General features: G+C 36.1%; 3 protein-coding genes and 1 pseudogene across 3 annotated transcripts; all 4 read right to left on the reverse strand.

Moving 5' to 3' along the window:
* Positions 1 to 292: 292 nt before the first annotated feature.
* LOC103858676 lies at positions 293 to 7,234 on the reverse strand (annotated as a pseudogene).
* A 2,468-nt stretch (positions 7,235 to 9,702) lies between these two features.
* Positions 9,703 to 15,400, reverse strand: LOC103858677 (vesicle-fusing ATPase). Its single transcript, XM_009136076.2, has 21 exons — positions 15,093 to 15,400; positions 14,681 to 14,776; positions 14,514 to 14,595; positions 14,369 to 14,419; positions 13,820 to 13,990; positions 13,477 to 13,631; positions 13,276 to 13,384; positions 12,935 to 13,034; positions 12,792 to 12,847; positions 12,564 to 12,629; positions 12,411 to 12,493; positions 12,064 to 12,197; positions 11,687 to 11,897; positions 11,137 to 11,268; positions 10,985 to 11,045; positions 10,856 to 10,915; positions 10,716 to 10,774; positions 10,553 to 10,640; positions 10,335 to 10,457; positions 10,181 to 10,246; positions 9,703 to 10,101 (listed from the first exon to the last, which is right to left on the reverse strand). Exons 1-21 carry the CDS (start codon positions 15,266 to 15,268, stop codon positions 9,958 to 9,960), a joined length of 2,223 nt encoding a protein of 740 aa, XP_009134324.1. The 5' UTR covers positions 15,269 to 15,400; the 3' UTR covers positions 9,703 to 9,957.
* Positions 15,401 to 15,567: 167 nt separating this feature from the next.
* On the reverse strand, positions 15,568 to 21,066 carry LOC103858678 (U3 small nucleolar RNA-associated protein 21 homolog). The gene is made up of 18 exons (XM_009136077.3): positions 20,743 to 21,066; positions 20,638 to 20,665; positions 20,430 to 20,530; positions 20,128 to 20,331; positions 19,816 to 20,059; positions 19,536 to 19,711; positions 19,371 to 19,453; positions 19,056 to 19,128; positions 18,528 to 18,593; positions 18,350 to 18,392; positions 17,869 to 18,008; positions 17,569 to 17,781; positions 17,369 to 17,453; positions 16,997 to 17,291; positions 16,646 to 16,913; positions 16,323 to 16,548; positions 16,018 to 16,232; positions 15,568 to 15,937 (listed from the first exon to the last, which is right to left on the reverse strand). Exons 1-18 carry the CDS (start codon positions 20,866 to 20,868, stop codon positions 15,788 to 15,790), a joined length of 2,736 nt encoding a protein of 911 aa, XP_009134325.1. The 5' UTR covers positions 20,869 to 21,066; the 3' UTR covers positions 15,568 to 15,787.
* A 186-nt stretch (positions 21,067 to 21,252) lies between these two features.
* LOC103858679 (monothiol glutaredoxin-S17) lies at positions 21,253 to 23,492 on the reverse strand. Its single transcript, XM_009136078.3, has 3 exons — positions 23,226 to 23,492; positions 23,070 to 23,144; positions 21,253 to 22,591 (listed from the first exon to the last, which is right to left on the reverse strand). Exons 1-3 carry the CDS (start codon positions 23,394 to 23,396, stop codon positions 21,407 to 21,409), a joined length of 1,431 nt encoding a protein of 476 aa, XP_009134326.1. The 5' UTR covers positions 23,397 to 23,492; the 3' UTR covers positions 21,253 to 21,406.
* Between the last annotated feature and the right edge of the window lie 455 nt (positions 23,493 to 23,947).

The following is a 23,947-nucleotide window of genomic DNA, read 5'->3' on the forward strand; positions in this document are numbered from 1 at the left end:
GTGATTTAATTAATATTTGAGTAAATTAGCTAAATATACTAACAAAGGTGGGATATCATTGAATGGGGGGAAAATGGTAATGTTGGGGGGAAAAAAATTGGAGGGATATAGGGTATGGAGTGTAAATAGGGGAAAAATGGTGTGTAGGGAGTACAATTTCTCTTAATATTTATTCTCATGACACAAGTTTGACGTTTTATTCATCTAAGCTTTTTTGAGTTTGAAATACTTTAGAACCTTTTTGATGTAGACTGAATTTCTTTCTGGTTCGATCATATACGAATAAGCTGAATAGGGAGTTCAACAGAAACTAATGTTACTAATATATAGTCTTGCCACAAAAAGAGCTTACAAAACAAATAAAGAAACATACACTTGGTGGGTAAAACATCTAAAGAGAGGACACCCAAAAGTGTTCACAAACTGTTATAAAGCAGAACGCTGAACAGACAAGCTTAGGAAAGGTAAATAAAAAGGACTGTGGGTTTCCATCAGAAGTCAATACCCGAACCTCTTTACCCTTTCTTTTCTCATCATCCTTGAGATAAAGATTTAAACGTTAAAGGTGCGTTCTTGACTTCATCTGGATTATCAAAACATACAGAAACTAGAAATAAACCATTAAGGCATAAACGCTATTTTTCTCCTTTCCTTCCTTGTTACTTCTGCAGGCAAAAGAAAGAACACAAACCACATTAGTCAAAACATATACTATAGTCTTCTTTCTTGCTTCACAAGAATACTACCCCATCTCGACTGTTTCAAAAGCTAGTTTTACATCTTTCTAAATGTCAACGCAAACGCCAAACACAACAGGTTTGCGTTTACAGTTTAAAAAAACTTTTCATTTAAGAAACCACAGAAAATGGGTAAAAATTTCACAAACTTAAATGTTTAAGTCATACCTGGAAGGCTGGAAGAATTATGGTCCTCCTCCACCTCGGTCACCAGCAACGGCGGCTTTAATCCTCTCCACCGTACATTTGATCAGACTGTTAACCGTAGCCACCGAGCCAAGAGAGAGCTTAGCTGTAGGAACAGAATCAACAAGTATCTGAAACGCAACGGTTAACAGTGAACCACAACTCTCAGATGCAGTAGAAGAAGAAACCACTTCTTGATTCCCATCTCCTCCTCCTCCGACCGAACCATCGGGTAATATAGCGAAACCAGACGGGAGCAACGCCACGTAATCAGGATCTCCTCCGCTTAGAACAACGTTCATCGCCACTATATCCACCGGCGCATAGATCACGTACGATCCAGATGCGTCCGTACAGCTTTCTTGTAGAATCAACATGTTGCTTTGGCTCGAGTTTCCGCTCTGTTACAACCGAAACCATTTTGAGTCCGACATCGAAAAACAAAATCTTGATGTTACAGACAAGAATTTTACGTTGACTCGGAGCAACGAGACGCAGTTTCCAGGTTCTCGACCATTTGCTATATGAGCCATTTCTTGAACCATTCCTCCATTTGAGAGAATATCCCACTGCATGAATATGTTTCAAAAACACAAATTAAAAAAAAAACAAATTTTTGATATCCTTGAATTTTTTTTGAAAATAAAGAAATTTTCTTTTAAAACACTAATATAAAACTTGCACATGATTTGAAAATGATAATATATTGTAGTATTACTAATCAAATACTCCAATTTTCCAAAAAAATAAATGTTTCTAAGAATTGTTTTTAAAAACAAAAACAAGTTTATGCATTTTGTTAATAGTAATGATAAATTATAAATTTCACAAAATAATTTAATTTATTGAATTATTATTAGTTTAAAGTTACAAAAAATATTAATCACATAAAATAATTGAGCTATAATTAAATTTTCAATTTTTTAATGTGAGAAAAGTTGGAACAATCATCGTTAATTTTAAACAGAGGAAGTATGTGATTTATTAAACCGGTTTTTGACAAAATTTAGTAAACCGGTTTGGAATTCAACCTTGGATGATCACCTGCTCTAGTTGTTCTAATATAAACCGGATTCAGTAAGAAGAATAATTCCATGTCAGACCGACCGGTCCGGTCTGTATTATATTTACCTCGCTTCTTGAATTTTCGTCGCGGAGGAAGTCGAAAACCCGTTTGGGAGCCACTGGGATCCAGAATGAAGTCGCGGCGCTAAGAACGATCCCCGGAGGTCTTCCCGGATCATCCATGCTCTTTCGGGTCATGACTCGAACATCATCGGATCCAGTTGACGACATTGTGGTCCATGCATGTGCAGTCGACGCGCCAATCACATACTTTCCGCTAGCTTCAACATGCTCTTCCTCCCTTCGGGACTCGTTATCACTGCAATCATAATTACCATAAAAGAAAAGGACCTATTAGTAAATTCAACAAATATTAACAAAATTACCATAAATTAAAGAACCTATTAGTAAAATTAAGAACTTTTCAGTTCAGCCTCAAACAGATTCATAATTTACCACAAATTAAAGGACCTGAATGAGTAAATTTTATAACGTCTCATTTCATCCCCAGCATATTCATAATTACCACAAAACTAAAGGACCTAATGAGTAAATTTTAACAACTTCTCAGCCCTCAACATCTAACAAAATTACCACAAAATTAAAGGACCTAATAACAAAGTTATAAGGCCCTGTGAGTAAATTTCAAAACTTTCAGTTCAGCCCCCAACTTATTCAATTTCCATAAAATTAAAGGAACTGAAAGAGTAAATTTATGAACTTTTTAAATCAGCAAGCCACAACATATTCACAATTACCCTAAAGTGAAAGGTTCTGATGAGTAAATTTAACAACTTCTCTATGCAGCCCAAACACTTTCAAAACCATTAAAATAGCCATCTAAAAAAGTACCGGAAAGATCACTAGCCGGGATGTTGCTGGCCATCGAACTCGCGAGCCGCTCGCACTGACGTTCGAGTGTAGACACCCAACGTCTCGCTCCAAAAGCTAAACCGGAATGAACCAGCGGTTTATACATAGTGTGAACCGATCTATCATCCACCTCCATATGTTCTACCCATGTAACCTTCAAACAACAAAAACAATCACCCCATAACTTCTCTAAATTTCCAAATTTCACCTTAAATTTCATGAACATTCAATCTAAACCCTTCATATCTTCTGCTTTACCTTAGAATAACCATTAGGCAGTTCTTGAATCAGACAACCAGAAGGCCTTCTTCTAGTTCTTGAAATCGGGTTCGGTCTAAGGCTGTCCAAAGAGACATCAACCACAGCCCAAGAACCGTCGCTATGCTGTTTACAGTATCTCACAAAGTAGTTTTCACGTGTTGGGACTAGCGGCGACGGAACTTGAAACTCAGCTGTCATCTTTAATTACATTCCAGACAACAAAAACACAAACCCAACATTAATAACATAACCTACACTCTTTAGTTTAGTTTCTTGAGAAGCAAGTAATCAACTTAGTATACATACCACTTGCAAAGCACCATTGTAGTTCCCAGCAACTCCAGTGGAAAGAACTTCCAGCGTCAAGGCTCTTGACACAATCCCAGAGAAAACACAAGACCATTGATTCTTATTCCCACATAAAAAAAAACAACACAGAAGTAAAATATTAGTTAACTAGGGCTTAGAAGTTAGTAACTAAAACTTGGAGATCAAGAAACAATTCAATTTAATTAATTACCACATCCATGAGAATCTCAACGAGATTGATGTGATTCATTATAACAACAGCTGATTCTCTTGACGCCTCTGATCTCAAACCTAATGGCTTTGGTCCGATTCCTCTTGGAAACGTTCTGAAATACTCTTCTTCGTTGAGAATTTCATTAGAATTATCGGTTGAAACCCATAAAGGATCCCCCACTCGAGCCATTCTCACGAGTTCCTCCATAGCTGCAACCGCTAGCTCTATGATCATTGGCTTGTCTGATTCAGAAGGGATTGAGACTGGCCTCAAAATGTCACCTGTTCCATACATTTCCCCTACAAAACCTGCTTGGTTCCCAAAGTTGCCAACTTCAAGATCAAGCGAACGAGAAGGACCCTGGATTGCTAGTGGAGCGAATGACGATCCTATTGGCTTCCCAACGTATTTTGCAGCAATGGCTGAGATTCGATCAATCTGAACGTCAAGTGGTAATAAAATCAGATTAATCCAATTTAACTTATGTCACACATATGTGTGTGTGTGTGTGTGTGTGTCTGCATGTGTGTATATATTACCTCTTCTCGGAGGCGAGCATTTTCAATCCTGAGATGCTGTTCGTCGAAAGACATTTCTCCAATAGCAGCTGGACCGCCACAACTAGGGCATGTAGCATTGCTTAGTGCCTCTTTGTATCTATTGTTCTCTGCTCTGAGCTTGTCATTGTCTGACTTCAGAATCTGGTTATCATGCCTCTCATGTTGTGCCTACATATTTTATACAAAAATAAATTGTGAGCAATATAACTTCCTTTAATAGTTCATTGACATGAAAACTGGTTAACTATATATAATTAATATATATACATGAAAAATGGTTAACTACATATATATTATACGTAAATGGTTATATACCTTCATTTGCGTGCGTTTGTTTTGGAACCAAAACTTTATTTGAAGAGGCTCTAAACCGAGATCGCGGCTCAACTCTTTACGTTGCTTATCATCTGGATGAGGGCATTCTTTAAAGAACCTGTAAAATCCAAAAAACTCAAAATTTAAACTTTGGAAATGTTTTCATGTCTATTGTTATATGAGCTAGAGCTTGAGTGAGTGTTGTTTCTTACGATTCCAGCTCTTGGATTTGACGTTGCGTGTGGCGATGGTAACGCTTCTTTTTGTTGGGACGTTGGTTAGGATCTTGAAGCTCTTCACCGGAAGGATTCTCGGTGGTGACTTCGGTGCCTGACTTGGTCTCGAAATCATCTTCACGGCTTCCGGTGATTCCAAAGTCGTTGTCGGAGGTACTCTTTGTGGTCATGTCGAACATATGATGGCTCTCAAACATGTTTGGATGATACATTGTGATGATGATTTGATTCTGATCACTCAATCAGATACTAATAATCACGTTTTTAAGTTGTGAACGTTGGTTCCCTCAAATCTTCTAGGCTATGATCATAATTGTTTCTTGATTTGGTTTTCTACTCCAAGTATATCTTCCACTGCATGCTCAAAATCAAAATAGTTAAAGATTGTATTTGAAATGGTCACATATATCTAAATGGAATGAAGAAGATCATTATCGCAATGGAAGAAAATAATGATGTTAAGAAGAAATAATTTCGAGGTGTTATGAAACTCTAATTAGCTTTAATATATAGTGATCATTTTCACAATTAAACGGTAAACTAACAATAAAATATGGGGTTCCACCCTTTTTGTTATATATATATATACTACACTTTTTAGATTACAAAAAAATCACTTATATCACATATGTATAGATAAACTATATGAGCCTTATCTTAATAGTAGAAAATTTAGACATAAATAAAAATAAGTATTAATTTAGATAATTTTATAAATATAGCTAGATACAACAAAAACAAGGGAGAAGTTCACGTTTTTTCTTCAAGCTAGATCGAGATGAATGATAATATTCGACGACACTGAGCCACAACCACAACCGCAGTATAGACCTATGAGTATCTACTTCTTAATATAACATATTAATAAACTAGCTACAATCATGATAATCTTCTTGATACATTAATTGTATAAATATGTGATATAAATAAGAGGAAACACTTGGATATATATACCAAAAATGATATTTTTGAAAAGAAAATTATAGAGAAAATATCATCCTTCTTCATACTTAAGATGAAAGGGATCTATAGTACATATATAAAACAGTGCATATATGTGAGCGTATCTGTCTCCTAGTGTGCGTGCAAATCAACAAAGAAAGAAAACCAATCATGGAAAGTCACAAGACTTCTCAAAAACATTAGATCTACCGGACAGATCTGACGGTGAAGGAAGATGGGAAAGAGAGCTATGTTCTTTAAGAAACCCTAATTTGGGGTAAGGTCAAAAATGAAAACAAGAACATACTTATTTCGATCTGATCTTCTGAGTTCTTTGGAAGTTTTTGAAACCCTATAAAGACAGATCTCCTTGTAGTTATTTTTTTCTTTTTCCTTTTGGTTGGTGGAAATTTTGGGTTCGAGTTAAATGAGTTTCTCTCTCAAAAGCTAGTAAGAGAGAGAGAGAGAGAGTACAAGTTTCTAATCTCTCAATCAAATTTATTAAAAAATTAAATTGACCTTAGTCTTGGTGCAATAAAAGGAACCGTTTTCGGTAAAGATACTAAAACTAATAAGATAGACTAGACTTAATTAATTAAATGTGTAGAAAGATAGAGATCTAGGGTTCTATAATTAAATGTAGTATAGGGTTAATTTAAGCGTTGACAATAAGTCAATGGACTGTGTTGGTTACACAACCACCAAGTAGATTTCGTCAAACCCCTTTTGAACTTGTAACTCCAAGAAAGTTTTTAGTAAACTCCAAGAAAGTTTTTAGTAACGCTTTCTTAGTTCTTAACGAGATCATAAGTCTTCGCAAAAAGACACTAACGCGTGAAACTAAACTATATAAAAAAAAATCTAAAACATAAACACAGCATTATACTATAAATCTAGATCTTGAGAAACCAAAATTTAAATTAAAAAAAGAAGAAAATAAATGGAAGCTCTAACCACTTATTCTTAATTCTCAGACATGCAATACATACGCAGAGGGATACATGTTGACAAAAAAAAAGCATAGGGATACATATCTGCGTGCATAAAATATATATATATATATAGAGAGAGATCTTACTTCTGGAGGCATAATGAAACCCTAATTCACAATGATCTTTGGTTTGTGGCAGTTTTTCTTTAGGGTAACAAAAGATCCGGGATAGTGGCAAGGAGAAACAAAAGGGAGTTTTTGTTAGGAATCTGGCTAACCGACCGGTCACCAGAAACCCGGGTTTTTCTTGGACAATCTTAAACCGAGGAAGAGGTAACTAGGTACAATGGAAGTTTGTGGAAGAAGGAGAAAGAGAAGAAGAAGACAAGGGAGGAAGAAAGGAAACAGGTGGATTTGCAAGAAGAAAAAGGAGTTATTGCTTGGCGCATAGAGAGGGTGCAATGCATTTATGATTATCTAAAGCTCCATAAATGCTCCTGTGGGAAAAACTTACTCTTACTTGTATATATATAGAGGAGAGTTTCAGTCCATATAAGGTAAAAGACAAATTTAAAAAGTTACTGTTTTTCTTTCACCTCCTGGTTTCCCAATTCTTATACCTATATAGGTAAGAAACCATCAGCTTTGAAAAGTAATTATTTATATTACATATAAATGGATTTCTTTTGCTTCCATACTAATTAATGTGTAAATGCATCTATTACCAACCCATTTTCTAACCTCTGTACCAACAACAGCCGATCAGTTAGGTTTACAAATGTTTATTTTTGTCACTACGTGGTTTTATGTTCTCAAAATCTAGATTTTTAGTTTGTAGATTAATTAAGTACTCTATTATAGTATCTGTGTGCGCGCTTATATATATTGAATGAGTATGTGTGTATGTTTAAATTTGTGCATAAATTCATAAATGTTTTTATTGCTCAAATACTAATAGAGATTAATAATATATGATAGTAATGTTTTGTATTTATTTAACTAGAATGATACTCTTATAATATCCGTTTGTCAAAAAAAAAAACTAGATACTCTTATATGCAAGAACTATTTCCAATATTGGAGGATGTACATGACGATATATCAGCGTGGGATAACTTCTTTCATTACAAATTCAATACTTCATTGTTAACTAAGTATCTCAATGTTTTATTGATCATCAATTTGAGTGGTCGTAGTTCTCTATTTAATACTATCTAAAAGGCTAATATTAGATTTTGAGAGCGGTTTCAAAACACGTGATTAATCTTTTTGTTAGTTCATATGAAATGGTTAATCTGTTTGTCTAACTCATTTTGTACTTGATAAATATTCTGTATATTCAATAGCATAACCCAAAAAGATAGTAAAAATGTTTACTTATTAACTGTAGGTTAAGTTTTAGGAAATTTAACTATATTTTAAATTTTTAATATTAATTAGAATAAAATAATTAAGATTTATTTTAAAAATATTTATTTTAAATTATAATATTGTATACTCGTTAAGAGATTTATGTAATATCGATCTAAAATGATTATTTATATAATTTTAAAATATATTTTGATATTATGAGTAGTTGTAATATTTGTTAAATAACTTATTTAGATATTGAAAATTTGTTTAAATTTGAGAATAAAATTTTGTGGTCAACTAAAGGATAATGTCAACACATACACACACACACATATATATATATAATATTGTAAATATATTCCTTGATAAATCAGTATAATTTTTATTTAACTATAATGTTAGATATATCTTTAAGAACGTAATTTTAATTTCAAGTTTAGTTTTTATCTAATACTTAATATTTTTAGTTACATTATATGAGTTCTATAGTTTAACAATATATACAAAGTATAACCTCTTTAAATTAATACTCTATAAATTAATATACACTAAATATATATATATAAAATAATATAATTTTATAGTCTCAAATTGAGTTTTTGGTTCAATTAGTATATCGATAAATTAATATCTCTATATATTAATAAAAAAATTATAGTTTTGGTGTAGTCCTAACATTATTAATTTATAGAGGTTTCACTGTATATATATAGAGGAATACATATGTATTGAGGATAAAACGAGATCAAAACGACATCGTTTTGATAAATTCTTTAAAATTAAAATTGGTTTCTTGGTTTCTAAATTTTACAATATATTTCAATTTTTAGTAATACTTATAAAGTAAATATATATGAATATGAATCTCATATATTAACATCAAAACGGAAAAAGTTATTTTATGATATATATATTAGGTTTGAAGATAATAATATAAAATTATTAAATTACATTTTCTATATATTTATTGTGATGTTTGGTTTTACGTTTAAATATGAAGAAAAAATGATTTAGTATCAAATGATGATTTGTTTATGTTTTTATAAATCATATTTTTGTAATTGAACTAGAATAAACTAAAAAATTAACTCGGTTAAACTGAAAAATACAAACATAACCAAAATAAACCGAACCAAACACAAACCAAATTAAATCAAAACTGAACCGAGCACGAACTGAACCGAAGTAAAACGAACCAAACCGAACATATACCAAACATTACTAATTTGGTTCAAGATTTCTTAAACCTAAATAACCCAAACGAACCAGTAATTAAACCGAAATGCTCACTCCTATTTGAACGGATGCCTTAAGGGTAAATAAGTAAATTAGAAAAATTTAACGCTTGGAGCAATGGAAACATCACCTTCGAATAAATTAGCAAGTGGGAAAGAGTGCTGCTGTTACCGACCAACAAACTCATTTATTGCCTCTAAAATTTTTGTTTTTTTTTTTCTAATAATTTTCTTCTTATGAATTTTATATAATTATTTCCTTGATTTCAAAAATTCAAATATCCTGAGAAAAGATATTTCAAATTATGTTACACTGCGTATATTATTTGTCATGTTGTATCTAAGAGAGAGCAAAGTTGCACAAATAGATTTGACTTGATTTTATATTTTAGCACATTTGTAGAAAACATAATTATGAAATTTTATGACGACTTTTGGTATAAATAGCTATATCTAACTGCTCTAATTGTCTCTACCTCCTGATATTTGTTTCAATAAACGAGTGGAATACTTTTATAACTAAACATCCAAAGTATTGTTTCACTCACCAAAAGAAGTAATAGACGAAGGATCCTTATCAGTTACATTCATTCCTCCACCAATGAACTAAAATTCCAAAGACTAACAAGATTTCCAAATACACAACCGAGTTTTCAAAAGCTCCACCTAGAAGCAAAATAAAAGAGGCAAACCAATGAAGGAAGCAGTAGTTTAAAGAAAACGACTTGCATGGGAAGTTGTTAGAACCGGACTACGTCTTGGAGACAATCAAAGAAATGAGTGAGCTTGATCTTCTCTCTCCCGTCATAGATTGCTTCTGCAGATCCACCGTACTCTCCTTGCGCTGCCATCTCTATTAGCATGTATAGTTTCTTGATTGGCATCTGCAAAGTCAAAGTATAAAGTTTAGAAGTTAGCATGAAACATAAAAATATTGTTCTTTATTCCTGGTAACAAACATACGTCATCGAGAGCCTCGGCAGCCGCTTCCACATCATCCTCTGAGAAGACGTTAAGCTGCTTCAGCACCTGAGAAACAAACGCACCAGTTCAAGAATCCAGAAATCGATGGGAACTGGAACTAAGGAGTAGATAGTTACTAAGGACCATTTTTTACCTTCTTTGCGTCCTCTGTTCTCAATGTTGGAACAGAGTAAGTGATAGAGAAGGCCTCACAGATACCAACAGAATCTAAGAAGGTTAGTTGACTTGTTGTCCCAAAGACCAGAAGTTTCTTTCCCTGCCAACAACCAAACCAGAGATGATTTCACTCTAAGTGATGATCAACAGATCAAGCATAAAAATACAGAATCTGCAAAATGGTGAATGAAGCACCTTAGGAGGAAGTCGTTTGAGAAGAACCATCAACGTCTGAGAAATAATGTTTGAAAAACGAGGGCCGATTGCTACGTACTCCAACAATCTACAATTTTCAGAAATTCATTGTACTGAGCAGGAGGCAATTTATGCAAGGAAACAAATGGCAGATAATAATAACCTTTCAATATCATCAAGGATAATGATGCTCATTGGTGATTTATATGCATCCTCAAATACCTGCCTCATTCACACCAAAATAGATTCAGCAGTTGATAGAACAAAATTACAGTATACAAGAGTTCTCTACAAAGCACAAACCTTGACAATGTGAGCACATTTTGTGCTCTCATGAAGACCAATCATCGTTTCCGCAGAGACCTACAAAAATAGGGAATCAATACACACTAAGAGAAAACAATGGTAAGGTTTAATACGCTGTATACTTACAATCTTAACATATGGGAAGTCACTATCGATACCAACTGTTGCAGCTAAAGCAGTTTTCCCACTGCCCAGAAAAGAAAAGTTTTTTAAAATCAGCAAAGGTTTGCAAAACATCAAGCCAGAGAAAAATGTGGGCTATAAACCACGGAAGATACCTTCCACTGGGCCCTTCCAAAAGGCAAGTGACTAGAGGACTTCTAGTACTGACTTTAACTTGCTCAACTAGAAGCATAGCTCTTTTGTATATGTGATTATGTCTATCCCCAGAATCCACCATCCCATTGAGTCTGCATACATGTCAGAATATTCAAAATTAATGCACTGGTAAATCAAAACCTAGAGGTGATGCATACAATACATGCCTGCCAAGTGAATTGGACTGGCCAGATACGAAAGAACAACACAAAATAAACAGGGACCAGTTTAGATCAACTCAAACGTCCCATTCCATCTAAGTACAATTTCACATACTAGACTTCTAATTACAATTCAGAAATCAATGAAATTATCCTAAAGAGATAAGAAAAAAGCAGTTCCTAGGTAACAAGAAATGCATTTTCAGAACATGACTCACAGGAACGAAGAGATTTAAGTTTGGCTTTGAAACTAGTATAAGCGTATCATATGTGCAAAGGCCCACTCCATCAAGACATATCAAAAATCGTCTAGAGTCTAGAACACCACGAACTTAGTATAGAAAATTACCTGCAGCGCTCTAAGTCATCTGTGGAAGCTCCAAAGGCAGGCTGAACTTCATGGATTGCATGGAGAAAATCCTCCATGGTGATCTTGATGTTCTCTTCTTCCACTGGCTTTGTAAGATCATCCATGCTTAATTGTCTGTTTAACGCATATGAAGTAGCACTTTTAACAACACCTTCAAGCTCCGCACCACTGTAATTTTTTGTTCGAGCAGCTGCAAGACAATATTGACATATTTGGTCAGTGACACAATTATGCTAGTAAGTATCTAGTCAATATACAAGAGAACTTTCTTTTGTTTCTTTTGATTAGAAATATTGGATGAAACATGACTACCAAACATTCCATGAATTGAAAAAGTATAATCTATGAAGCTATACCAAGCTCTTGGAGATTTATATCATGACCAAGGAAAGAATTTTCCTTCATCTTGTTTGTGTGAATCTGAAGAATTTGTAGGCGCCCAGCTTCATCAGGAAGGCTTATCTCAACTTGAACCTCCAATCTTCCAGGCCTATAGTCAAAATAATAAAAATAAAAGGTTTAAAGTAGCATGCACTACTCATTCTAAAAGCTGATCTAAGCAACAAATACGCTTTGGGATGGTATCTTCTCAAATGAACATTAAAGAAAAATAAGTTTTAAAAACTACATCAGAACGTTCCAGTTATGTAACTGAGTATAAAAGAGACAGCATCGATAATTATCACCACAAGGATAGAGATACCTTAAAAGAGCTTCATCAAGCAAATCCTTTCTATTTGTCATTCCAATAAGCAAAACATTGTTCAAGGCCTCCACACCATCTATCTGGAAAAAGAAGTGTCAGGCACATCCGTATACACCAAATAAACAGACATTAGTTTGATCTTTGACTGACCTTTGTCAAAAGCTGGTTCACAATACTATCATGGACACCTGTGCCATCTCTGGTTGAGCCTCTTGACTGAAAATTACGAAGCATACAATTTTATTATTTAAACTCTTAAAACCAGCGGATCCCATGAAAATAATAAGTTTCCAAATCAATGGGCTGGTCGTCAAAATTAAATGCATATAACTTCAAGTTAGCAAAAATTATCTTCTATAAAGTAAAAGCCGTGTGTACCTTACAGATAGCATCAATTTCATCAAAAATGATGACATGTAACTCACTAGCATCACCTGAGAATGTAAAATAAGAGTGTCCAATTAGCATATGCGTAAGAAAAACAAAACACAAAAACACAGCTCAGGAAAACAGTTCCTTACCAAGGGTCCTCTGGTCTTGCTCAGCATCAGCAAATAAGTCTCTTACATTTTTTTCCGTCTCACCAACAAATTTGCTCAGCACTTCAGGACCATTAACGATCTATTATGCCAGAAAAGAGCGACATAAGCATTAAACATGTCAATTTTTGGAACATTTCAAAAGCGTCAACCGTCAATCTAATCAGGATAGCAAAAATCTTCACGAAACGATGAAACACTTCAGGCGTATATATGCATATGAAATCCTGGATAAAAACTGATTAAGAGATACGATTAAGGACGACAAGCCTATCAGTTATCATAACTTTTCTTGAGGGAATATCTAGAACGACGGACATTACCTTTGGATCTTTTCCGTTCAACATCTTTCCAATTTGCCGCGCCATAAGTGTTTTGCCAGTACCAGGAGGTCCAAACAGAAGCATCCCTTTAACATGCTTAATTCCCAGTCTGCAAGATCAATAACATAAACTTAGAAGAAAATTATATTATATATATATATAATACAGTCTAACATTTGCTTGAAGAATGAATGACAGAACCTGCTTGTGACATGAGGAGGAAATACACGAGAAGCAAAGGCTCTTCTAAATATGTCAGCAAACTCCGCACCCAGACCTCCTATGCCTAGAGACTCGAGGTTAAACTCCTTATGTTTAAATATATTGCTGCTAGCAGCTTCCCGTTGGTTAACAATCTGCATAAGAACGCGCAAGTTAAATATGATTATACAAGATAGCAATCAGCATCTGTTTCCGTAAATTACCAAACATCAGATATGATAATATGTTTACTGTTTAAAATGTAAGATTGACTCATCAACTGATAGAAATGCGAGTAACTGATCAATAACACATAGATTTACGGAATTCATCAAAATCAGACCTTTATGCCACTTGCGTTTGATGCTTCAAACACAACATATGTATCTTGAGAAAGCATCCCTCTTTCGATGCCATTAGATTGATTCTGACCCTCTACATCGGCTCGATTGACCGTAAGAATGTAATTAGTTCCATGATACTCAAATGTTGCTTTCTGTCCAACAGTCAGGACCTGCAGCAGTGTGCATTGTTTCAATAAATCAGAGCTAATTTGATTTTGTGAATAAAAATGCCAAATAAACATATAAATGATACCACGTAGTCTAGAAACACATGGGAAAATAACCTTAAGCACAGGATTTTCAGAATAGTCACTAAAAACTACAGTTGAGCAGGATTTGCAGACGACATCCATGTAAACATTCAATACCAGCTAATTTATTTTATATAGACCTTAGATGTTTAGGTATCTATCGTTTCTCTCATTTTTCTATTAGACACATGGTTATGAATAAATTACAAGACTAGTGTATCTTATGAGACCAATAAATGCAACAAGAACAGATACTACAGACGAAGAAGAAGAAGAAGGAGAAGGATCTCTCTATACCTGATTGATGTATTTCCGCTTAAGTTGGGTCGAAAGGAGAGCAGCATCAACCTGTGAAAACAAAAAATTGCACATGGAAGTTAAATTCAATCACAACCTGCAAAGGTACCAAGAAACAAACACATGATAGACATCAACAACAAACCTGCTCGCTTTTAGTCCCTTTCTTAACAAATTCTAACTCAAGAGTCAGCATAGCCAGCTCAAAATTTTCAGGAGGAACAAATCTGCAAAAAACAACACATTCCTTTTATTAGAAACCAAAAGGTCCTGACTCTCCTGAGTCTAGAAGGTTGTGGCAAAGAAAATAACCTGCTAACAGAGACCATGTCACCAGTGGATACTCTAGCGTGCCTCCGTTGAATAGCATTGAGAGCAATGCTTCCATCACGGATGCTTCCATGCCCAGTGATCACCAGTTAAGTTGACAATTAAAAACACCATCTCACAGAGAATAACACAAGGAACAAAGTTCAACATAATTAATTTAAACATTTTAAACACCTAAGAAGCATAGCCATCAAAATTATTAAAAACAAAATTTCATTTAAAACTATTACTAAAATTATCTACAGCTCTCTCTGCACCTAAGGAACCTAGATTTGGATCATCTATGACGCTTATAGATATAATAACAACACTCAAATCAACTAGCGAAATTCGCGTTTCGCATTGCAATGTAACTAACGAATGAATCGTGAACGGTTTTAAGTAGAAAGGATATCAGAGGGAGAGGATGAAGGAGTCGGCGACGTTGGCGAGGAAGAGATCGGAGCCGGGAACGGAGAACTGACGGAGATCGGAGGAGGAGCAGTAAGCGAGGTTAGTGAAGGCGAGATCCGCCGATGGAGTGTTGGTCACCGTCATCGTCATCACTTGCGATCCGTAACCACCCGCCATGATGACGGTTTGATTTCGATCTCAACAGTCTTTTTTGTATACTTAGCGAGGAAGAAGAATAGAACGACGATTTTGAATATTCATTTCGTCTCGAGACGATTTAATCAGATACTTATGTGCGTGCTTACTCTCCTGTTTTCTAATCATTTTTTCTTACTAATTTACTGTCTAAATTGAATTTTCATTAATTATTTGTACTTTTCATCTGGAAAATTACATTAAAGAGAGGTGAATTACATAAGCCAATAAAAACATTAACTGTAATCTAATTAAAAGCTTCAATCTTCTTTTCACTAAAATTTTGAAGAGAAAAAATATTTGATCTTTTTTTTACGTTCGCTGCTAATAATAAAAAGAGACCAAGAGATATAATACTAGGGCCGTAATAAGGATATTCTCAATCACTGCTAACATCTCAATGTGAAACAAAAACAAGGGTAATATATTAATAAGCATCTCCAAAACTGTGAATGCAAAAAGATAAAGAAGGAGAGCAACATGTTGTTAACAGAAGTTTCTTCAAAACTGTGAATTGCTAAGGAAGGTAACTATGCATCTTGTGCTCTGGAAAAGCTTGTCCATCTTCTGCCACACCAAACTCTGACTTTCTAACAGCTTCCTCGCCTTCTCTTGTAAACTTGGGTGGCACCTTATGGTCTCGCCATGGATCTGTTCAGACAAAAAAAAAAACAGAATCTTGTTAGAGTTGTACTAAAGACTTATGCTATGTGAAATGAAATTTCAGTTACCTTCAGAAACAATCTCATAACCGCCTGCATAAACTCAAAGTTGTTTCTGCAAGTGATCTCATGGATGAGGTAATCAAGAAGCTGTCCAATGGATATAAACTCAGGTCTTTGGATAAGCTCTTCTTCAACATCTTCATCTATAATTTCAAGCATCCTTAGCTCAATGTCCAGAGCTGATGGGGATAAACCCTTAATGTAATCTGTGAAATCTGAAACTGCAAAAAAAAACATAGATTCCATAAGCAACATAAGCTAAAGACGGCTGTTTAACTTGTTATATCTTAAACAAAGACCTTCACACTTACAGTGTTTTGAATCCCATGAGGACTTGAGAAGTTTTGAGAATGGAGATTCCAATGCATCAAAATTCTTCATGCTATTCTTGGAGTCTTTATTCTTGTCCTCATCTTCCCCATCATCGTCTGATTCATTTGACTTGAACACTATATCTCCAGAAAGAGAGGGAATAGACGGCAGGAAAAAAGGAGCCTTCTCAGGTTTCTTTGGAGGCTCTATTGGTTTGTTCCGGGCCTACAACAAACAACCAAACACAAATTGTAATTCATTTCACAACAAAACTGGCAGAAGAACATCAACTTAATGTGAGAAGGGAGTGAGTATGCAAAACCTTGATTATATCCAAGTTGATCAAGCTTTGCCACTGGCTTTTTGGTAAAAGAGACAGAGTAACAAGCTCTGGGATCTGCTCAGGGGAAATCAAGAAGCTGGCAGCAGTTTGGCTTTCAGAATTTTCTGAAACTTGCGTCTTCTTATCATCAGCATCAGCTTCAGAAGATCTCAACGCAGAGACTGAAGGCAATCTAACATTCACCACATTTTTCCCACTAGCATAGGAGTCAACATTTGGAGCTCCAGAGTACATGGATTGGTTAACCCTAAAAGGGAGAATGGACTCAATAAAACAACTGCATAAACATTATATTTGTAAAAAAAAGGAAGCTTTGATTTGGGAACTTACCACAAGTAGACACCGTTCTGATCAGAATGAGCTGTTGCCAAAATGTCCATGTTGGGTGATAAAGACAATGCTGTTATTGGCACATCAACATGCACTCCATCAATCTGTTTTGCCAGTATCACATCCCAGATTCTCAGACTTCCATCCATGCTAGATGAGAGGAGCCACTTGCCATCCTCACTAAAGCACAGATCCGTTATACGGTCTGTATGACCTCTAAACTCACGAACCATCCTCAGTGCAACAACATCATACAAACGGATAACAAAATCATTTGCCACCGTAGCCAAAAGACCTATCAAGTAATAAAAAATTAGCAAAATCACAAACAATACGATGGTAGATAATAAGAGTTGGAGTAAGAAAATTTACCGTTTACTCGGTGGTAAACAATTTTAACCAATGAGCACCCAACATCCCACCTGGACTTTAGTTCCCTCTTCTTGAAATCCCAAACCTGTATTTCACAAATGAGATGTTACAGACGCTATCAGCAAGAGACAATGCTTAAATGAGGAGCACAGGCGCATCATTTATACTAGCCAATCATAAGACAGGAAAAAATTCCGAACCTTTACATCCCCATGGTATCCGGCACTTATCATGAGTGTGTTTGTGGAGTCGCAAGCAAGTCCAATCACTTCACCATCATGGGAGTAACTTTTAGTCACTGACTTATCCAAGTAGCTACCACGGCTGATTCCAGATTGAAGGTTGAATCTCTCAATCCAGCCACTTGCTGTTCCGACTACTGCAAAGTTTCCACATGCACTGATTGCACAAGCCTGTCAGACAAGTAATTTTTCGAGTTTAATGACAACTAGAGACAAGATTGATAAAATGAGTAAGGGCAGTCAAGTTCTATCTTGAACCTTAATTGGTGTTGGATTCTCAGGGCATGGTTTGAGGATATGTTCTCCAAGAACAAAGTTTTGAAGCCTCCATACATAAGCTTCTGCTGTATCCATATGGCATGTAACCACGTTGCACCAATCACGCTCCCTAATTTCAGCTTCAAACATTGGAAAGAAAATTAATAAAACTCGTTAGAATGCATAACAAGAAAATAACAAAAGTCACCGGAGATGCAGTTTTTCTCTTCAGCAAAATGCAAATTCATAGGACATAACATAAGGTCAAATCTACACTTCAGTTCACACGGTCAGTACTATCATCATTAGTAAAATTGTTTGCACTACTGTGACCTAATTACTGCTCAGCCCAAATTGTAGAAATCAATTGGCTTTAAGTTTTTGATTCTTCAGACAACATGTCATTAGGAATTTCACGGAGAGAATTAACCAACATGATTATATGACAAAAAAATATAGATCAGCTATTATAGATAAGTACCGCAATCAAACGCAATAACAGGCTTCAATTTCAGCTCTTCCTCCTACATAGAAAGGAAAAAAGAGCATAAGCAAAGAGTTAATTAAATTAAAGCTTACAAACATATACAACCTCTCTCAAATATCGAAAATATCAGAACACAATTTAAGAAAAATCAAAAGAAATTATCTAGCTATACCTTCAAACGCAATTTTTTGGCTCGCCTGGATATGTGCCTTTGAGACAGCTCTCTACTTTGTTGCTCCTGATGAATTAATTGTGGAAAGAAGACTCAAATCTTTAGAAAGAATAAAGAAGGCTCATTAAAATTAAAGAGAAAATTCAGATCCAGGGGCAATCAAACAAATAGATTGGTAAAGAAATTTCTATCAAAAGAGCCACGCGAGATAGGGAGACTGAAAGACAAGAGCAACTAATTTTTTTGCAAATAGCATCTAACAAAACATACTAGCCAATTTTGTAAACTTTGGATTTAAGCAAGTGGACAATGAGAAAAATTCTTACTAGTTAGTTAACTGACATGACGATACTGAACTTTACAATCTTTTATGATTAACAATTCATAATGAAAATGCGGGGATAGTTTCCTAACTATTGTGGTTGCGCAATGTCTAAAATCTAACTCAAAATTTCGGTAAAAGTTGGGTTGGTGTGCGAATTCATAATCCTTATATTGAATTGTTACTAAGTATGCAACTTATCTGACCTGGATGACAGAGAACAGGCGGAAGGCACGATCCTGGCCAGCGGACAAAATGTGCCGTCCATTAGAGTAGAACCTACCAAAGAATAGAAACCAGTTATGATTACAAGACAACTTCTTGGCATGCCCTCACACCATGGAAAACACACAAATATCCATCACTACAGAGATAGTCCCAGTGGCGAAATCCAACCATAAGTGAATGTTTTTGATATATTAGCCGGATGACTACCATAGTTACTTAACAACGAACAGAGATAAGTAGTGCTAATTAAATACTAACAAAAAAAAACATAACTAGAAGGAATCAAAGCTAACCTGATACACAGGGGTGGGGCACTATGCCCAGACCGGAAGCGTAGTAGACGAGGATCACCATCATTTGTGTCAAAAATCCACATCTACAGATACGAGCACCAATAGTTAACCACACGGCACAGTAGATGCAAATAAGTTTGGCAGATAAGAGAAAGCTCAGCTTACCTTGAGTGAGTTATCTGCTGATGCACTCATTAGCACAGGTTCATTTGCTAAAAAGTTCAACGAGATTACAGAGCTGTCATGTGCATCTCTAATGACTGACTGAAGCCTTCTTTTGTTAAGATTCCAGATGCTGATCACACCAAAAGAACCTCCAGATGCAAGAAGGGGACGCCCATCTAACATGACAGGATACACATTAGCATTAAAAAAGTAAATAGCCTACATTACCTTTAGAAGAGGATAGCAATAGCTACTACTACAAGACCTCAAAGTGTTTTACCTGTGCTGAAGGACAAAGCAGTAACAGCACCTCGTGAGGCGTGTTCAAACGTTACAATCTCTTGGTCCAATTTTAAGTTATGAACATGGATCTTTCCATCAGCACAACCGATGGCAACAACATCCAAGGCAGGGGACGAAACACAGCAGCAGACAGATGAACCCCAACCCTTAAACTGATAAAGCATCTTCTTAGTATTTATGTTCCATAGCTGCAGCGGACCCTCTTGGCTCCCAACAAGAACCTACACATGTAGTTTCTAGTAAGGAAGGATTGCAAAAATAAATAGAATTTCAGCCAAGTAGGACATACCTTGTTCAAGTAAGTGTCTGGATGAACAATACAAGTAGGGGTGAACTTTTCACAAAGTTCAACATGTCCAACAGGAGCTAGATGTTCTTCAATTCCTTTGAATGCCCATATGAACATGTTCCCCTCAACGTCAAGACTTAGGACGTGTTCTCCAAACAAGAGAAGCAGATCAACTTTAGCAACATGCTTGCTCCAAGTTGCAACCTGACAGATAGCCACAAGAATCTTAACTAAGAAACACACAAAACCAACTTCACAAGAATCATACATGACTGTCTTGAAGTAGCTGAAAGTAAACATACCTGATGGGCACGTTTGAAAACAGCAATTTCATTACCAAAGGCAGCAAAAGTGAAGTCACGGTAAGAAGCAAGAGCTCTGATTTTCTTTGGGAGTTGAGGACCTTCAGACAAAACACACATATTCGATTGTAAGAAAACTAAACTCTAAATGCATAGATAAAAAGTTCAAAAGGACGAAACTTTAAGCTTCAGAGGAAGCTAGACTTACTGATAATGACTAGGTTAAGCTTGGCACACTGCAAGAGAAGCGAGATAAGAGAAATATTAACCCGAAAGCTCAATAAGTAAAAAAAAAAAGGAGAAGGCGCTTTACGTTGTAAATCTGGAAAGCTTTGCCGACGCTGACAGTGACGAAGGTCTCGGTGCCCAGTCGCTGAACGGAGAAAGGAACCGTGCTCGTTATGTATCCTATAGCTCTAAAGGGTTCGAAGATTCCCATCTTCTTCAAGTTCTAGTTTCCAAGAAGCAAAGGGTTTCTACGGCGGAACAGAAACAATTGTGATTACAATGGTGTCTGAGATTTTTAAGGGCTTGAGCGACAACGCGGCGCAATGGGTTTATTTAGGGTTTAATGAGAAAAAAAAAATTATAAAGTAAAAAAAAAAACATTTTTCTTCCCCTTGTTTTTGGTTGAGGTGAACTCTGGTCCTCCGGTTAAATGTAGACAATTCGGTTTACGTTTAATTTGATTTTTTTTTTAAATGTAGCTTGGTTCTGATCTCTTTTTTTACTGAATTTCATTTATAATAAAAATATAAAATTCATTCATTGGTGGAATATACGAAGTTGGAATATAAAATTAAAGAAAATAACTCCGAACACAAAAAAAAAAATGACATGCGAAAAAATGTTTCCCCAATCATATAAATAATACAAACCCTAAGTAACAACAATGTTTGCAACACCTAAACATATTATTACCAGAAATATCATCTTCTCACCAAAAGGCAAAAAATAGAAGAGAGAAACTATTGCTTTTACTCGGACAATGTTGCTTTGAGATCACCACTGCTACTCAGCTCCATAATGATATCACACCCTCCAACCAACTCACCTTTATAGTAAAGCTGAGGAAACGTAGGCCAGTTCGAGAAGCTCTTAATCCCTTGCCTCACTTCTTCATCACTCAATATATCAAACGACCCGAAACTCACATCTTCATCTCTCAGCGCCTTCACAACTTTGGAGCTAAACCCGCACTTTGGTTCATCCGGTGAGCCTTTCATGAAAAGCATAACCTTCTCAGAGTTAATCAACGACTTCAATCTCTCTTCAAGACTCTTTCCTTTCTCGGAAAAAACTTGTTTCAGCTCGCCGCTCTTTTGCATCTCCAAGACAATGTCTGATCCCCCTAGAAGCTCGCCTTTGACGTAGAGCTGAGGGTAACTCGACCAGTTTGAGTACACTTTAAGCCCTTGGCGAACTTCATCATCCAAGAGTATATCAAAGCTTGCGAACTCGATCTTCTCTTGGTTGAGAATCTCAACCACTTTCCCACTGAACCCGCACTTTGGCTCTTCTGGCTTTCCTTTCATGAACAGCATCACTGGACTTGAGTTAACAAGCCCTTCGAGCCGAGCTCGGAGCGTTTCGCTTAACCCTCCTGCGTTGCCTGAACTGATCCCACCTCCTCCTTTTCCAGCTTCATCAGTCAAAGCTTCCTTCAGCTCGCCGCTCTCGTGCATCGCTATCACAATATCAGCTCCACCGAGTAGCTCTCCGTTGCTGTACAGCTGAGGGTACGTTGGCCAGTTGGAGAACTTCTTCAGACCTTCACGGACTTCGTTGTCCGAAAGTATATCGAAACTTCCGAACTCAACTTCCTCCTCCTTCAAGATGTTAACTACGTTCTTGCTGAAACCGCACCTAGGCTCCTCAGGGGTACCTTTCATGAACAACATAACAGGGTGAGAGTTGGTAAGTTTCTCCAAACGGGTATTGAGAGCTTCCGTGGTGGTGGTGGTGGATAAAGGCTGAGCTCGGTCTTTCGAAGTAGCTTTCGCATTCTCCTTGACGGTTTCGAGAATCGTTGGCCCTGCAGCCAACCCTAGGCTTGCAGGAGCAGCAGGCTCATTAGAAGTGCTGGAACCAGCAACTCTGCCAACTTTATTGGCTAAGCTTGATGGATCTGCTCCCTCAAGTGTGTCTACATCTTTGCCATCCTTCAATAAGAAATAAAAATTTAAAGTCAGATAAAGGTAGCAACTTTCAGTACAATCAGTGACACAAGATTCAATGTCTGAACAAATAAGCTTGATTGGGTTCCATCTTCTTGTTCTTACCAACCAATCTAACAGAGACACAAAACTATCCAAAACAAAAACCCTAAAGCTTGATCCTTCACCGGTAAAGGGTTAAACTTTAGCTGAAATATAGCATAAAATTACCAACCAATCTAACAGAGACACAAGCTAATCAAAAGCTAAACTTTAGCTGAAACAGAGCATAAACAGAGAAACTGCAACCAAACGAAGCAAAAGGGAAGCATGAACAAGCTTGATTTCATCTGATTCTTCTCCTATATGCTCAGAATCTAGATTTTATTGGGGACCCATCTTCTCGTTTTACCAACCAATCAAACAGAAACTAATAAAAACAAAAACCCTAAAGCTAAAGGGCTAAGCTTTAGCATAAACATACCTTGAAGAAGACGAAATAAGGAACAGCAGAAACAGAGTAAGCTTCAGATATCTCAGGATGTTCCTCAGCTTCTACCTGACAAGAGAAGCCCATAAGCATCATCAAAGACTTTTTTTTTACACAGGAAGGAGATAAATTGATTAGGGACGAGCGAACCCTAAAGAAGTGGGCGCGAGGGAAGTCGGTAGCGAGGTGAGAGAAGACTTGATCCATCTGCTTCGAAGCATCACACCACGACGCCCAGAAGTGAAGCACCACCGGTGCGCCGCTCTGGCGCAAGTTATCAAGCTCGGACTTTGAAGCTATATCCTTCACCGCACCACCCATCTTCGAAGATCTACGATTGCTTTAGATTACACACGGTCGCGATGCTTCTGTCGCTGGAGGAGAATGAAAGGTGAGAGCTTTATGTAAATAAAAGTTTTAAGGACTTGGACGAAATAATTAGGGATTTTCTATTTTATGCTAAATTGCTAGATTGATCCTCTGAGTTTCCTAAACCATACGAACTTGGATACTAACTAGAGAAAATATCGAAAACAACCCCTCCCTCGCGAATTGGATTCTGAGATAACTTTGAACAATTATGCAATATTCCCCCAAGTGTCTTGTTTCTGTTGAAGGATCTTATTCTCTGACAAATTCATAAACATCAAAAATGTTATTGTCTTTGAATTTCAAATTCATTGCAATCTCCACTCTATGATCCATGATGATTACCAATATATAGGATTTGAGAATCCAAAAATGTGAAGTGAAAACGGCTAAGTATAATTGAACTGGATTTTTGCATAACCAAACCCATTACAACATCTTAGGAGTTTAATACAAACAAAAAGCAACACCTAAAACATAATAATACTACACTAGAATTCAAC

The sequence above is a fragment of the Brassica rapa genome, chromosome A03 (assembly GCF_000309985.2).
Source record: "Brassica rapa cultivar Chiifu-401-42 chromosome A03, CAAS_Brap_v3.01, whole genome shotgun sequence".
Taxonomy (NCBI): Eukaryota; Viridiplantae; Streptophyta; class Magnoliopsida; order Brassicales; family Brassicaceae; genus Brassica; species Brassica rapa.

What these genes read in the sequence shown, in the direction of transcription:
- LOC103858677 (XM_009136076.2), bottom strand. Translation starts at nt 15,268, where the DNA reads ATGGCGGGTGGTTACGGATCGCAAGTGATGACGATGACGGTGACCAAC. An exon ending in AAGGGACTAAAAGCGAGCAG is followed by an intron (nt 14,420 to 14,513) that starts GTTTGTTGTTGA and finishes TTGTTTTCACAG; the next exon opens with GTTGATGCTGCTCTCCTTTC. An exon ending in AGCGGAAATACATCAATCAG is followed by an intron (nt 13,991 to 14,368) that starts GTATAGAGAGAT and finishes ACACTGCTGCAG; the next exon opens with GTCCTGACTGTTGGACAGAA.
- LOC103858678 (XM_009136077.3), bottom strand. Translation starts at nt 20,868, where the DNA reads ATGGGAATCTTCGAACCCTTTAGAGCTATAGGATACATAACGAGCACG. An exon ending in TGCTTTGTCCTTCAGCACAG is followed by an intron (nt 19,712 to 19,815) that starts GTAAAACACTTT and finishes CTGTCATGTTAG; the next exon opens with ATGGGCGTCCCCTTCTTGCA. An exon ending in TCAACTTGGATATAATCAAG is followed by an intron (nt 16,549 to 16,645) that starts GTTTTGCATACT and finishes TGTTTGTTGTAG; the next exon opens with GCCCGGAACAAACCAATAGA.
- LOC103858679 (XM_009136078.3), bottom strand. Translation starts at nt 23,396, where the DNA reads ATGGGTGGTGCGGTGAAGGATATAGCTTCAAAGTCCGAGCTTGATAAC. An exon ending in CTCGCGCCCACTTCTTTAGG is followed by an intron (nt 23,145 to 23,225) that starts GTTCGCTCGTCC and finishes TTCTCTTGTCAG; the next exon opens with GTAGAAGCTGAGGAACATCC. An exon ending in CTTATTTCGTCTTCTTCAAG is followed by an intron (nt 22,592 to 23,069) that starts GTATGTTTATGC and finishes TTCTTATTGAAG; the next exon opens with GATGGCAAAGATGTAGACAC.